A 16435-nucleotide genomic window follows, 5' to 3' on the forward strand; every position below is an offset into this window, starting at 1 on the left:
AGGTCTCACACCCAATTATAAAAATTAAAAAACAAAACCAGAAGAACAGCAATGGTAGGAACATCAGCTATATCACTAATTATAAGCCCGGCACAGAGGAACGCCTGTCAGGGTAGGACTTCTGGCCGAAGCAAGGCCTTGGGACATTGCCTCTGTCCTGGGTGGGGAGGCGGGTCGTACAGGGCCAGGTGCTCATTTGGAGCGGGCCTCTGAGCACTGGCCCCCACTTGGCCTAGTGAGTGACCCCCCTCCCCCCAGGCAAACACGTGCTTTGTGGTTATAAACAGGCTGCGTCGATCACATAGCACTCTGCCAAGCTGAACGGCATCTATACCAATGCCGCTGCCCAGATCCAATTTACCTCCCATGGGCACGCTGCCTACTCGCTAAGGTTCTGGGGTAGAAAACAATGTAAGGATAAGTACAAAGAAATGAGAAATATAAAATACTCTCCAAATTCAATAGGAAGGCCCCCTGTGTGGGAAGGGCTTCTATTTGGGGCGGGAGGAGGGGAGGGCAGGCCCAGCCTCCCTGGGTCAGTGGCCCTTGAGCACAGGGTGCAATGGGCAGCCGGAGTTGGGTCGGGGGAGCAAGTGATTTAAGACAGCAGCACTCAGGCCATCAAGCTGCCTCTCTGGTCTGTTTCCCTCATTTCAGGTTTTCTTGCTTCTATTTTATTTCCACTCGGGCAGCCCTTTCCACCGCAGAAGCCCTTTGTGGGCGGGAAACGTTCTCTTCAGTGCCAGCTCTCGGGTGGAGCACTCTATTCCTAACGTTCATCCGTTATCACATAAAGAAAATATGACAAGGTCACTGAGGGGGTGGGTATATTCTCTTTCTTTTTAAAATCTGCCTTGGCTTTTGAAACAAAATGTACCTACTGAACAAACAACTACATAATAATAAAGGAAATTTAAAAAGGATAGTTTTATCACCAATCCTTTTTTTGCAATCAAAGCCATTTTCATTTCAAACATTAGTGTGTAGGCCTTGAAACACAAGCATCCATTGATTTCTAAATGCTATAACCACAGTAAAAATAAGATACACTTTATGATTTTTAATCTAAGTAATGCCTACATTGTAGGCATTGAGCAGCCTTGGCCTACTTCATCTCCAATGTGAAAATAATGTTCTGCTGAACAAGATACCACAGTTAATGTTGGACATTTAGGTGACTTCCTTTTTTTCACTAATATGAGTAAATCTGTAATGAGTATTTGAGATTTAAGAACCCAAAGTAAGCCGAAACCGGTTTGGCTCAATGGATAGAGCGTCAGCTTGGGGACTGAAGGGTCCCAGGTTCGATTCCAGTCAAGGGCATGTACCTTGGTTGCGGGCATATCCCCATTGGGGGGTGTGCAAGAGGCAGCTGATCGATGACTCTCCCTCATCGATGTTTCTGACTCTCTATCTCTCTCCCTTCCTCTCTGTACAAAATCAATAAAAAATAAATAAAAAAAAGAACCCAAAGTAAGAAAAATGCTATGATTATTAATATGTTTTTCAAAATGGTTTCCAAAAGGCCTCTAACAATTTTCATTGTGACCATAATACGGGTGCTCGGTTTCATCTCGGTGCGTATATTTTAAGCCTGTCTGATCTCTGCACGTCTAGTCAGCCTCCTCTCAACTTCCTTCTGTTTACTCAGATTACGGAACGCTTCCTCTGCGATGGTACTTCCCTCAGTGAAGGCACCAGGAGGCTGCCTGACAAAGGGAGGGGCTGTCCCAGGACGGAGGACACAGCGAGCCACTGGCGGAAGTTCACACTTGACCTCAAGAGCAACAATGTCAGAGCCTGGGGTTGGGCACAAGACAGATTTGACTTTAGAGCAGTCCCCGGGGCTACAGCCTGTGGCTGGCCTGGAGCAGAATGGGGCAGGACCCTCGGTAAATAGACCTCCTCGCAATTCTTAGGTTAAGGCAGTGACAGTGAAGATGGAGATGAGCAGGTGGAATGGACAGGCCTTTGATAGACTGAAGCAGGAGTAGGGAAGAGGGGATTCTGACGTGGGCAGCAGGGTGGGCTCAGGGAAAGTGGGCAGTGGAGCAGATAGAGTGTGAAGGCAGTATTCTAGATTATCCCCCCTCCCCCATGATGCCACTGTCATCAGTAGACCTGGAAATGCTTTAATTGAGCAAAAGTGGACATCCTGGGTTCAGCAATGCAGACAGTGCCTGCTTAGGCTGAGAGTTTGACACCTGCAAAGTGGTCGCTCATTTACCTTGGGCTCGGAGCTTGGCCAGCTCCTCATTGAGCGAGTCTTGGGACTCTTCCAGCTGCCTCCTCTTCTGTTCCATGTTCTGCATGTAGTCCGTCAGGGATTTGATCTTGGCCTCGTGCTTGAAACAGCAAATAGATAAAAAGAATGAACGCCTAGAAGTGGTCGCCCCACTTGCCTGGGACTGTCCAATGGGAAAATGCCATGGAAAAACTGGCAGGGTCCTCTGTTTTCCCCTGTGCTTCTCCGCTTCCCACAGACACCCCTCAGGGCCACGCCCCTCCTCCCATCCACAGTGGTGAGACACCAACACCCAGGCTGGTTTTCTCCTCGCAAAGAATAGAACGCTGGAGAGAAAGGGGTGGGGAAGGGTCTGGGGCTAAGGGCTTCATTCTTTGAACCCACACCTGTGGATTACATCTCTACAAATCAAATATTATGTCTTTTCTTTTTCTGTCTCTCAGATTCACCAATTCCTGTCTCATGGACTTTACATTTTACATTTTCCTCCTTGGTAAGCTCTCCCCCATCCCTCCCAGACATGGACCTTATCAGGCAGACCCCATCATTTTCTTATGGCCCTGAATTTCTACATGACTTATCCACTTTCTTACTTGTTAGCTCATGAGGGCAGAGTACATGCTTAGTAACTATTAGTGGGATGAATGCATGAATGGGAGTTCACTGTCACTTCTAGGCAGATGGAAATGGGCAGACTCCCCCCAACCCACCCCACACCCCCAGGTCTATAGGGATCCCATTTAGGCAGGAAGACCCAGGAGACTGAGCTCGGATCTAACAAAATGACCGCTGGGGGAAGGACTCAGTTGGAACAGTGAATTTATAAGTATAGCTTTTGGTGAAGAGGATGAGTGTAAACAAGGAAGATAACAGCATTTTAGCTGGCAATATCTTGTCAGATTCCCTGGATCATGTCGAAAACCAGACAACCAAGGTTTCTCTTACATTTGAAACCCAGGAAATAATGATGGAATCTTCAGCTCTGTGTAAATTGTAGCAGAGTACAAAACAGCACCTAATGGAAAACTATTGCTAATGAAGGAAATCCTGCCTGACACAGGGATTCTTTAACCCCAAACATCCTAATATCCCTTTTTCAATATGTTTTTATTAATTTCAGAGAGAGGAAAGGAGAGGGAGAGAGAGAGAGAAACATCAATGATAAGAGATAATCACTGACTGGCTGCCTCCTGCACATCCCCTACTGAGGATGGAGCTTACAATCCAGGCATGTGCCCTGACTGGGAATCGAACCATGGCCTCCTGGTTCATGGGTCGATGCTCAATCATTGAGCCACACCAGCCAAGGCCCTAATATTCTTGACTCCCTTCTCATATTCCCAAAGCTGGTATTCTCTAAGACCTGCGTACCTGGACCCTGGTCGTGGGCTCCAAACTTTACAGCACACCCCTGAGGCCCTGAGCTGCTGCGCCCCATTCCAGTGAGCAGAGGTCACGGGTAAGGGGGCCTGCCCACCTGGGCCACATCCCCTTCTGTCGGGGAAGCAGATCCACTCTCCTCCAACAGCCCCACCGCCCAGTGCTGCTATTCGCAGAATTTACTTAAATGGATCACAGATGCAGTGACAGAGCTCCCCCCACACACAGAGTGCAGGAGGGACTCAGACGTGGAGGCTGGCACCTCCAGGTGGGAAGAGAAGACAGTGGGCTGCAGGCTGCGGGGGCCTCTATTTGGACTCTGGTTTTGACCTCTAATAACAGGCTCAGGGCTCCCCAAAGCACATGCCATCAGTGTCACAGAGGACCTGGGAAGCATACTGGTGGTGGGGAGGGGGGAGCGCGAGGGCGGGGAGACACTGTGTCCTAATGCTTAAAAATTATAAAAAGTAAACAGTAAAGCAAGTCCAGATAAATTCCACCCATAAACCACTCTAACTTATCAACCGTTTCCGCCTTTTATTCCTGGTTTTATCTATATGAACACATATTTTACAAAGCTGCAAAGCACAACACAAGAACTAATCAGCATTTTTATTTTCACTACCTTCATGTAATTATACTTTTCAAATGGCTAGGCTTAATAATTTTTTGGTGAGAGCTACATAACATTCTCCCAGATAACATTAAGTAATTAGTCTATCAATAAATATTTGGGTATTTTACCTTAAGAAATAGTGCATTCAACAACTTCCATATAAGGCCTTAATAGTTTTAATCACGAAATGATAATGCTATATAAAATATAAATTTTCCATTTTTTATTACCAATGAAAAATACCATACGTGAGATTATTGGACCAAAGTACACTTACATTTTTCATGGCTTTATATTCCCCAAGTGCTTTCCAGAAGGACTGACCAAATCATACTTTTTTCAACAACGTAGATAAATTTCACCGTCACACACTAGCATGGAATAATCTTCTCAATGCCTTGCTGCTCATTATGTGGGTTGTAAAATAGAACCTTGATGTTTTAATTGCGTCTGTTAGAGGATGGTGGTGGCAAACAAGGAGGCTGGAGATGGTTCTATGATGACGTGTTATTATCACATTAAAAAGCACAGCAGGACAAGGAATGTGTCTGTCTGTCTGTCTCTTGGGGTCATCGGAGGCATCACTCATGCTGATGTGCATCTGTTTTCCCCAAACCACTCCCGCAGACTTCATGCCTGGCATCAGACAGGGGCAGCACACACCAGACCATTCCAGCGGCCACAGAATCCCCACACCAAGCCCTGGTGGCAGCGGTAGGCCAGAAACCAGGCCGTTTTCTGAGACCGCCTTGCCGAAATGAAAACGCCACTCCAGTGGGAACAGAGCAGCCCCACTCCCTGCGGAGTGGAATGTGCCGGGGCCTGGAGGCCCCTCCCCGGCTTCGGGTTCACACTGTGGGGAGTCCCAGCTCTGCCTTTCACGGGCGCCATGACTTTGGACACCACGTTTAATCATTCTTAAGTCTCAGTTTCCTCATCGGAAAAACAGAAACAAAAATAAAACCCTTGATTTTTTTTAAAGATCAAGTGGGACAGGCATATAAATTGCTTAGCACAGCATTTGGCCCACTGTCAACACTGAATAAAATGCCACTAACACACAGGGGTGGTAGCTGTAGTGTCTGTTCTCACCCATCACATTGGTTCTGTGATAGAGAGTAAACGATGAAGGAATACTGCCTTAACTGACAGGAGATTTAGATTCCAATCTCACCCATTTATTATACATCTATCTATCTACCAACCTACCTGCCTATTTATTATCCACAGAGAGCTAGCTAGAGATATATAGGCATATCCTTTAAAAAGGAACTGGAGGTAATTTGAGTAACTCACAACAAAATCTTGCCTAGGTTAAATAAGCCTGGACAGCCACTGCCTGGGGAGGCCATGGACAACTACTACACAACGCAAAGCTCATCCAAATCCCCCTCACGCACCATCAGCCCAACTGGAGCAGGAGGAAGCGGTTTCAGAGCACGGTGTGAAGGGGAGAGGTGTGAAGGGGAGAGGGGAGGCGTGGCCTACCTGGGAGATGAGCAGCTGGCAGGCGGCCAGCTCCCGCTCACTGGCATTCATCTTCCTGTTGGAGTCCATCTGGGCGCTCTCGAGCTGCTTGCTGCGGTTCACCAGGGACTTGACCTCTGACTTCATCTTGCTGATGTACAGACGGGCCATGGTGAACTCCTCCTCAATGACGCCATTCACATCTGCCAGCTGGGCACAGGAGGGGACACAGCTACTGCCTGAAACTCCCAGAGGTCCGTGGGGCCCCTGAAATTCGTCCACGGGCCCTCAAGAAGTCAGTGGGTTCCTGGTTAAGAATCCCTACTTATAGGACCACAAGCTGAAAAATGGTCCTAAAAAGCACTCTATGTTCAACCTCAAGATCTCGGAAACCTCGGGTGAAACTTTTAACTGAAAACCTCTACTAAATGTAATCCTCAATTAACCAGGCTTTCCTTTCTAATTCATTATTAGGGTGGAAGAGATAATATCAAAAGAAAAATACACTAAAAATTAAAACAAGAGGTAGCTTTCAAGATGTGTTCCATTTAACATCTTATATCTTATATTCCTAGACCACCAGAGGCCCAGTGCTTCTAAGGGTGACTCTGAGCCCCTATAGGAACTCCAACCAGAATTTCAATTATGTTCTCTAGAGTTTGCTATTCAGCGAGAGGAGTAGTCTAAAGGCTTGAATATGTTTCTACAGCTAAGGACTGAAAACTAAAAAGGATTTTCTAGGTAGTCCTCAATTAAACAACAACAAAAGCTAATGAACAAGAAGGTGTCATTACCAAATCCACGTCTCCTTGTCTCTACCTGCCTGTCCCTTCCAGGCAGACCTGAATCGACCTTATTAAGATCACCTGAGAATAACAGTCTAAGTGCTCTTTTAAGACAGAAGCATCTGACAGCCAGCATGCCTGCATGAGCTCATGTTTGGTTTCTAAGTTTCAGAGATCTCCTGCAAACAAAAATTGACACAAGGTACTGGGGACAGAAACCCACTTGCTGAGACGCAAACATGCTCTTGAAGGGAAGTTGACCAAATGAGCAAAGTGACTGTGTGCATATTTTGTTTAACCACCAGAGGGCATTCTAGCACCTCAGTCCAGAACCAGCCCGCGAATAGAGGCTTCAGCTCCTTTTAAGACCATGATTCTTGATGTTTTTGATGTTCCACAGTATACTCTATCGACCCACTTTTGTTACTGATGTTTTCATTTGTTCAACATATGACTCTTGTTTCAGTAAACATTGAAGAGAGAGAAAAGGAACTGTGCATCAGCCCTGAAAATTGGTAGCAGATAGGACACAAACTGGACAGCAGGCTGAGCTCCTGTAACTTGGTGTGAACCTTCCCCTAAGAATTCCCCAACAGTATTAGTGACATCAGTGTCACTCAACACAACTTAAGATCTATATCAACAGCAAGAAAACCTACAAGTATCAACTCTGGGCTCCATTTTAAATTAATGGAGGTTCTTGCGTAAGCCCGTTATATTTCTGACTGCCAACAATAGGTCTACCAACACCACTCCTTACACATTCCCTTTATCATCCTATAGCATGGAAAAAATGAGTAAGAGACGCCTGCAATCTTAAAAATTTTTTTGTTCTTCTACCTTTGAAGACTGGTAAAATGTGGAGCAGAGAAAAGAAACTCATTCTCTAGCCTGAGAATATGTCCTGCATATTGTCAGTTTCAGGAGAAAGAGACAGGAACATCCATATCTTCTATGTGGAATTCACCATCTGCACCAGTGCCTGATGGGTAAACATCGCTGGACCAACAGGCAGGGCATCCTGGGAGGAGACGAACCCTCCTCTGTCCTGGTCTGTCCTTAGACAAGGACACTTTCTACTTGTGCCCAGATCCCCTGGGAACTGGGAAGATAAGAAATGTATATACAATAAGGGGCTTCCTCCAAAACAATAGTTGGATGTTTCTTCTCCCAAACCAGAACCAGAGCACTGAAGCCCACCCTTGTCCTACCTACCCTTGTCCTAGGAGATCTAAAAAGATATTTGAGTCCATGTCTGATGGGGGGGCGGGGAACAGTTTCAAACAAATGACTTTAACTATAAGATTCCTCAACCTTTAAGAATTCATATTCGCATGAATTCTTAGTTTTAAGTAATTCTAATGCACTGTTATTTCAAAAAGAAGAGTCCAAGTTTGCTGCTGAGATGTTATTTATAACTCTCCCGAGTCCTACAGTGACTCCAACCGTAGACACTAGACTGTGTGATCTAGTACAAATGACTAATCCAGGGGAAAGGCTGCCTTCTCCTCTACTCTGCCTACAGAGGACGAGTCACCCACACACCCACCACCCGAACACCCACCACCGGCCCAGGAGCCTGGGTTGCTGTGCCAGGTGCCATTTCCAGGCCAAGGAAAGGTAAGGAAGGTGACTGTTCAGCTTCTAGGACATAAAGTCAAAGGAGGATGAAAGAAGTCAGTGTGGGTCAGGCAGCTAATCCATCCATTTCACGTACTCTACTTCCATCCTATTCGTTTGTGGTTGGATTCCTAGAAATCTTTGTTTTAGGGAAAACCCAGTGACACAGTTGGTACATGAGAAAAAGAGGCAGTTCGTGAATAAACCTGATGAAGTCCACACCAGGCTCATCTTGTCATGAGCTGGTCTCATCCTTTTGTTGACTAAATAAAATATTGCCTGAACTCTGTTTCAAGAACAGATAGAGCTGGAGATATAAGTGTCCTTCCGTGTCCATATGGTGCCTGACTGATGTATTCTGGAACTGACACGAGGAGATACCCACAGCCATCCTTTCCCTCACACCAGTACTACCAGGAGGGACCTCGTGGGAATGGAAAGAACTTTAGGAACAAAAATACAAGATCACTGAAAAAGGTTTCCTAGATTTGCTCATTTTCTTAGATCAAAATAACTATATTAACTGAGTAGTCCTAACAATAAGGAAAGTGTCTGTAATAAGTAGGACCTAATCAAACTAAAAAGCTTCTGCACAACAAAATTAAAATGCAACCTATGGAATGGGAGAAAATATGTGCAAGTCACATACATGATAAGGAATGGAAGAAAATATGTGCAGGTCACATACATGATATCCAAAATATATAAAGGACTCATACAACTCAATAGCAAATCCCAAACAATCTAATTTAAAAAATGGACAGAGGATCTAAACAAACATTTTCCCAAAGACATACAGATGGCCAACTGGTACATGAAAAGATGCTCAACATCACTAATCATCAGGGAAATGCAAATCAAAACCACAAGGTATCACCTCACACCTGTTAGGATGGCTGTCATAAAAAAGATGAGAGATAACAAATGTTGGCAAGGCTGTGGAGAAAAAAGAACCTTTATGCACTGTTGGCTGGACTATAAATTGGTGCAGCCACTATGGAAAACAGTATGGAGGTTCCTCAAAAATGAAAGTCCTTAGAAGTAGAACTGTCATATAATCCAGCCACCCTACTTCTGGGTCTATAAACAAAGGAAGTAAAATCAGAACCTCATAGGGATATCTGTATTCCCACATTCTTGGCTGCATTGCATACAATAGCCAAAATATAGAAACAACCTAAGTGTCTGTCAACAGATAAACGGACACAGGTGTGTGTGTGTGTGTGTGTGTGTGTGTGTGTGCGTGCGTGGTGGGAGGTGGGGGGGGCGGTTTACACAAAGGTAAGTTATTCAGACACGAGAAAAAAAAGGAAGGCCTGCCATTTAATACAATAAAATGGATGGACTTTAAAAATTCACCCCTCAAGTAAAATAAATCATACAGAGAAAGACAAATACTATATGATATCACATATATGTGATAGATAGAAAAAATCTAAGAATGTCAAACTCAGAGGAACAGTGTTTACCAGGGGTTGGGGGTAAGTACATGGGGGAGTTATTGGACAAAGGGTACAAATTTCCAGTTATAACATTAACAAGTTTGGAGAGCTAATATTAGCATAACAGGGACCAATATTATAGCTAGTAATACTGAGTCATATAATTGAGTGCTGCTAAGAGGTAGATCTTAAATGTCCTCACCAGGAAAAAGAAATGCTAACTGTGATAAAATGTAGGTGGGAGCTAATACTATAATTGTAATTATTTTTACAACATACAATGCATCAAATCAAGATACTGTACACCTTAAATTATACAATGTTATGTGTCCATTGTATCTCAAAAAAGCTAAAGGGCAAAATGATATATCTAATCAATATTTGAATACATCATGTAATTTCTGAGTTGACAACCTTTGAGATAATCTGGCTCACCTTGTCATCTTCCAGAGAAGCAAAGTGGCTTGTCTAAAGTCACATCACTCCTCCCTTTAGCTCTCACTGTCCTAATAATTAATTCAGAATTACAAGAAAAAGAATGAAATGATTAAGAGTATGATGCTCTACAAATGAGAGTTATCAATGAAATTAACCAGGGCATCCAATGTCTGGAATCCAAAAATATCTTTAAAACATCCAGTAAAGTTATTTTAAAATAATCTCAGACTTCAGATTCCCAGAGGTAAGGACTCTTTTTTTAAATGCTGAAGCACCAAGACATTCCTTGATTTCATTAGCATTTCTCATCAGCTCTATTTTAGAACTTAGCATAAAAACATCTCCCTTGCTGGGACCGATTTGGCTCAATGGATAGAGCGTCTGCTTGGGAACTGAAGGGGTCCCGGGTTCGATTCCGGTCAAGGGCATGTACCTTGGTTGCGGGCATATTCCCAGTAGGAGGTGTGCAAGAAGCAGCTGATTGATGACTCTCTCCATTGATGTTTCTAACTTTCTATCTCTTTCCCTTCCCCTCTGTACAAAAATCAATAAAAATATATTTAAAAAACAAACAAACAAAAAAAAAAAACCCATCTCCCTTTATCGTTGTCAGCAGCAGGCTCCAACTTGCCATAAATCAACTCCATCTTCATAATTCCAGGGCCATTCAATCACCCAAACATCAAAAGTTTATAGCTCAACGACAATGTATGCTTCTAAAAATTCTTCTCAATCCTCAAATGTAAAATCACCAAACTGGAACTTAATAGGGTTCACCCTATAGTACCTGAGAATTCTAGTTAAAATTAGATTCATTCATAAAGTTCATGAAATATTCAATTACAATAGAGGTTCAATGAAAGAATGATAGGTTTACATTCTAAATTTAATATTTTCTAAATCTCATATTTTCTAAACCCAGAGCTGTGACATCATCCAAGAAGGGCTTTCTATGTTTTCAGAAATGTCTATAAACAATATTATTTGGGGACCCTTTTCTAGTACAATCCCAACTAAAAAGCTGAGAGTTCCCACAAAGCAGAATTCAGCCTTTTAAATGTCAAATGGCTAAATTCAAAGATTTTGTTTTAGAGGCTTGTGAGGTTGGGAGCTGAGCAATACAACACCATTTCCTGGCTTGACAAACATACACATTTATCAGTGGCTTCTCTGTACAAGGTACTGTATTCTTATAAAGCTACTGCCATCAAAAGTGTGTTATTGGCATAAAAGTCAGATTAATGAAACAAAACGAGACCAGAAACAGTGGTCGATATGTTCCTTATCTTACTGTGGCTTCTTAAGTGTATGTATATATATACATACATATACATATACATATATATATATATATATATGTATATATGTTAAAACTTCGCAAATTGTACACATTAAGTATGACTAACTTTACATCAATTATATCTCAATAAAGCGATTTTTAAAATATGTCTATCTTATTTTTCAATGGCATCTCCATATTGTGTGTGGCAAGCTGTTAATTTTTCTTGACAGATAACTTTGTTTATTCTCTCCCCACCCCCTATTCCTAGCTCATGGACTACGCTTACCACCCCTATCCTTCCCACTTCCCTTACTCCTCGCCTTCAATGGCACCAATGTGCACAACCCAGGGGATTACTGATGGTTAGTTTAACCCCATAATGCTCTACTTTCCTAGCTTCCCTTGAAGTTTGGGGTGGACATGCACCCCATTTCTGGCCAGTAAGGCACGGGGGATGTCAAGGGGACTTTTGGGAGACAGTTCCCTCCTGGATGAAAGTTGGCTGGGTTTCAGCCCAGCCACCTTGGACGTGGTCGTGGGAGGATATGCGGACTGGTGCTCTAGCTGCTACCCTGCTACTATGAGACAAAAACCTACAGACACGAAAAAGGAACAGGCTAAGGAAGACACAAAGAAAACAGAGAAAAGTCCTGGCTATCTGACAATGTAGAAGCACTGCACCAAACCAGAACTTGCTTCTAAAATTTAATAAGCTAAAGAATGGCCTGAGGAATCTTGTTAAAAGGCAGAGTCTGATTCAGTGGGTGTGAGGTAGGCCTGAGCGTCTATATTCCCAACAAGCTCCAAGGTGACACAAATCATACCCTGAATAGCAAGATTCTAGTCTCATACGGTGAATCAGTAAATGTGGCTTTGCTTTTCAAGCCACCGTTAGAATCCCGTTACTCTCAGCTAAAAGCTCCCCTAATTCATGCTGATGGGTGGGGTAATTTTCGCTCTGTTGGTTTCTCATAGAAAAGGAGAAACACAATTCTGAGACCAGAACTGTTGGTTAACCTATCTAATTCCCAATTTCTGTGACACTACCATGTATAATAAGTGTGGGGAATAAACCAATTCACATTAGTTCAACCAATACTTGAAGACATTTCCTATATCTGAAGGTAATTATTTTTCTCCTCCTTACTCAAGCAATCATTCACTTAGTCAGTCGTCAGCCCTTTGATCATTCTTACTCGAATACTGCAAAGCACGTGGCAGATGCAAAGCACTGCACTCCGCACCGGATTCCCGGAGAATCGAGCACAGACCCCCTTGCTGGGATCGCGCTGTTGGAGAGCAGGTAGAGGGTGAGGGCTGACTTACGGTCTTCACGTCGTTGGTGCCGATGATGCCGCCTATCTCCCCCAGGTCCTTCAGCAGCAAGTTCAGGATCTCTGTGGCTCTCTTCTTCTGGTGGTTGCTAAACTCTTGCAGCTGGCTCAGCTCTCGCTGTGTGGTTGTCAGTGTGGTCTGAAAAACGCATTTCCGCAACAAATTAGAAGGCTTGCCCATCGATTTTACACACTCAGCCACCACAATGAGTAAAAACATGACGTAAGGTGGAGTTCTGTTACCATTTTATGTGATTCCATATAAGGGTTCCTTTAAGTCAAACAATAGAATACCACTGAATTCTTTGACAGGAAGAGAAAGCCGGCTTACCCTGCTATGTTATATCTACATATCAGATGACAATCTCCAGGTTAGTGAAATAAGTTATTATAAATAAATAGAGCCCAAAGGAACCCTGAGGTTCAGAACGTGCACTCACATCTTCCTACCTACCAGATGTTCTGTGTCAGTTCACATCCTCAAGGGTCTAAACATACCTGCAGGCACTCCCCCCGCCCCCCTCCATGTCCAAACAAACCTGCTCCCTGGACCACTTCCACATTCCCATCTGACTCCAGGCTGGAAGGCCCAGAGGGGCATTAATGAGTTTAGAAAACAACTTAGAGAAATTTTCATCTTCACAGTGAAGCTGATCTGAACATTCTTCGCCTCCTTTCAAAAGTAATCAAATTCAACAAGATCGGCCTTCTTAATATATAACAGAAGCTCCATTTTATTTCCAAACATTAACAAACCCATACTTTTCCATCTTTCATGTGTGCTACCAAGAGATATGTATTTTGAACTAACTAATCAAGTAACTAACTAACTAACTAAAACTCTCAGCATCAAAACAATAGTCATCTTTTGGTGTCTTGGTATTAACTCAGCCAATAACAAAAAAATAATTCCCCTAAATTATGGAGCTCTGGAGGCTAATACAAAGACATTTATTCAATTCTTCCACATGCAGCTATTTTATTAGAGCACTTTTTAATGATCTTACTAAAAATAGTACTCTAAATGAGTCCAGTAATACTTCAGTTTGACAGAAAGTAAGAACCGTATTGTGAAAAATGTTCCATTGTTTTGAGAAGCACATACCGAGGACTATAATAGTTAAGGGCCCAGTAGAAGAAAACAAGCAGAGGAAATGGAAGTCTCCTCCTTCCCTAAGTGACTGCCAGTCTGTCTTTCCTTGTTTTTGTCTTTGTTTTGGTATTACCACCAGGGGTATCACTGTGTTTTAAAATCTGCAGGGGCAGTAGATCCCATCTTGGGAGGCCATTTAAAGAGTCCACCTCCTGCAGTTGAATGTATGGAACAAGGAGCCTTTTCCATCTGCTTTACGGTCAGTAGCCTAGAGCTTCCCTTTACCATCTGCTGCTCCTCCTTGCCCAGGAGGACTGGATCCTTTCCACAGAGCAGTCTGGGCACAATCTCACAATACCAGACCATTGGGCTGAGGTGTCAAGGGCAGCCATTCAGCTTCCTACCACCCATTTTCCAAACAGAAAAGGACAAAATGGACACAGCCCACCACCAGCCACCTTGCCAAATGCTCACTGGCCCTGATGCCATGAGCTCACTGTGCAGGACCGGCAGCATCTTTCCCTGGGGGCATCTGAGAATGAGAACATGTGCCGACTGAAGCACTGGATGAAAACAGGACGACAAACCAACCAAACAGCCCAGGCCTGGGCTAGCACAGGAGTGTGGGAGGGAAGGGACTGCATTCAGAAGGACATAACAAGAAGAGTGAAGACCATTGCCTTCCAGGGTCACCCACTCTCACCTACTGATTTAACAACTTGAGATTTGCTTATTGAAACTACAACAAATGCACAGGTCCATGCTAAGTGCTTTATGTGAACTGCCACATTCTCACACCCTGAAAGAAGCACGCTATTATTGCCATTTTTACAAATAAGGGAACGGATACTCAAGGCTTTTAAATATTTTGACTAAGGCTTAACAGTTCTAAGTCAAAAGTTTAACCAGAGTCCTGGCGGGTGAGGCATCCCGTACACCAAAAAGTGGTGGGCTCAATTCCCAGTCAAGGTACATACCCAAGTTGTGGGTTCAATCTCCAGTTGGGGTTCATATGGGAAGCAACTGATCAATGCTTCTCCCTCCCCTCTCCCCCACTTTTTCCTCTCTGTAAAATAAATAAATACCAATAAATTTTTTTTTTTTTAAGTTTTTAAAGAACTTTTTAACCAGAATTTTTCTGGCTCCAAAGTCTGCACTCTCTTGGCTATTCTGCAAGGCATCCCTGCTAACGTTATAAATCTACTGAACAGAAAACAGTTGTGCTACGCAGTTCTAGGATGAATAGACGAAAGTCACTTACACAAAATATTTCAATTATTGAAGGATTTCAGAGAATGCATTTAAATCTAACACTGAAAAACCATTCAGCCAACTTTCTTCTCCTTTACACAGTCTGTCAACAACCATGGACAAATTCAAGAGTGACAACCGAGGAGTCCCCCCTGGACAAATGCTCCCACCGTTTTCTGGGCCAGCTCATCAGTCAGCTGCTCATTGGCCCTCATCTTGTCCTCCACCTCCTGGGACTTCTGGTCGTAATTGACAGCCAGCTCTTCCAGGGCCTGCAGGACTTCTTTCACCTCGTCTTTGGCCGCCTCGTTTTCAATCTGGAGCCGTGTCAGCTCCTCTTGGATCTTCTCATAGTCTCTTCTTGTAGATGCTAAAAGCTGGGAAATGAGTTGGCACAGGACTGGTGAACCTAATGTATGTGTTCTCTTCTCTATCCAAAGTAAAATAATTTTAAAAAACAGACCCCCAAAAAAAACTAGTTGGAAAAGCGCAGGATGACGAGAACCCCTACTGTATATCCAGATGTTAAATGTAAAATCAGCATGTTATTCAAAAATCTGCTTCTTCCTCTTTCTTTTCTTTCTAACTTTTTTTTTTCTTTATTCATTTTTGTTTAAAACTGCATAGACTTACCTCGAAGAATTGATCACACATAAAATATTACCACACTTTGTAGCTGGCTGGCCATCCCCCATGACTAACAATGTATGGGGGAATCATTTCTGAGGACACGAATACTTACATGGCTTCTTAATATTATCATTATTTCACATTATAAACTGGTAAATTTCAGAGTCAACCAAGACAGAATAAAAGGGCAACCATCAATTTTCCTTAATAGTCATCATGGAAGTAGAGAAGCACATACCCCAAAAATGAAATAATTTACAAGTGAATGGCTGGGCATATAGATGCTTTCATTATCTCTGTGCCTACTGTGTTTTGTTTTGTTTATGTGTGTGTGTGTGTGTGTGTGTGTGTGTGTGTGTGTGTTTTCCCTGGAGTAAAGACATATTGTGTGTGTGTGTGTGTGTGTGTGTGTGTGTGTTTTCCCTGGAGTAAAGACATATTGCCTTAATACTATAGGAGAGAGGTGGGGAACCTTTCTTCTGCCAAAGGCCACGAGGATATTTATAACATCACTTACGAGCCATACACAATTATCAACTTAAAAAGTAGCCTTCTGTATGTGATCAAACATCTAATTAACTCAGCATTCAAGCCTCGGCAGAGCCGGACCAAATGATTTTGAAGCCTTATATGGCACCCGCCTGACCTTCCCTACCCCTGCTACAGAAAAAGTTTTAAAAGTTTTAACTGCCCTTGCTGGTTTGGCCCAGTGAAAGGTGGGAGGTTTGATTCCAGTTAAGGATGTAGGGAGTGGCTCTAGAGTTAGGCCTCAGATTGACCTGTGGCAGAGCCACAAACAAGTCCCAGCTTAGAGGGCAGAGCCCTCTTAGCATTATTAATTTTGACCTTATG

The 16435-nt window shown here is 43.3% G+C and overlaps 1 protein-coding gene across 3 annotated transcripts in view; it reads right to left on the bottom strand.

Moving 5' to 3' along the window:
• KIF5C (kinesin family member 5C) overlaps positions 1-16435 on the bottom strand; it is a 150465-nt gene that overhangs the window by 29163 nt on the left and 104867 nt on the right. For all 3 annotated transcript variants that reach the window (XM_036421238.2, XM_036421239.2, XM_036421237.2), the window contains exons 14-17: positions 15124-15330; positions 12602-12748; positions 5730-5918; positions 2228-2345 (exon numbers count right to left, since the gene is read on the bottom strand). In XM_036421238.2, coding sequence (XP_036277131.1) covers positions 2228-2345; positions 5730-5918; positions 12602-12748; positions 15124-15330 — 661 coding nt within the window. The remainder of the gene's footprint in view (positions 1-2227; positions 2346-5729; positions 5919-12601; positions 12749-15123; positions 15331-16435) is intronic.

The sequence above is a fragment of the Pipistrellus kuhlii genome, unplaced genomic scaffold (assembly GCF_014108245.1).
Source record: "Pipistrellus kuhlii isolate mPipKuh1 unplaced genomic scaffold, mPipKuh1.p scaffold_m20_p_7, whole genome shotgun sequence".
NCBI classification, from domain to species: domain Eukaryota; kingdom Metazoa; phylum Chordata; class Mammalia; order Chiroptera; family Vespertilionidae; genus Pipistrellus; species Pipistrellus kuhlii.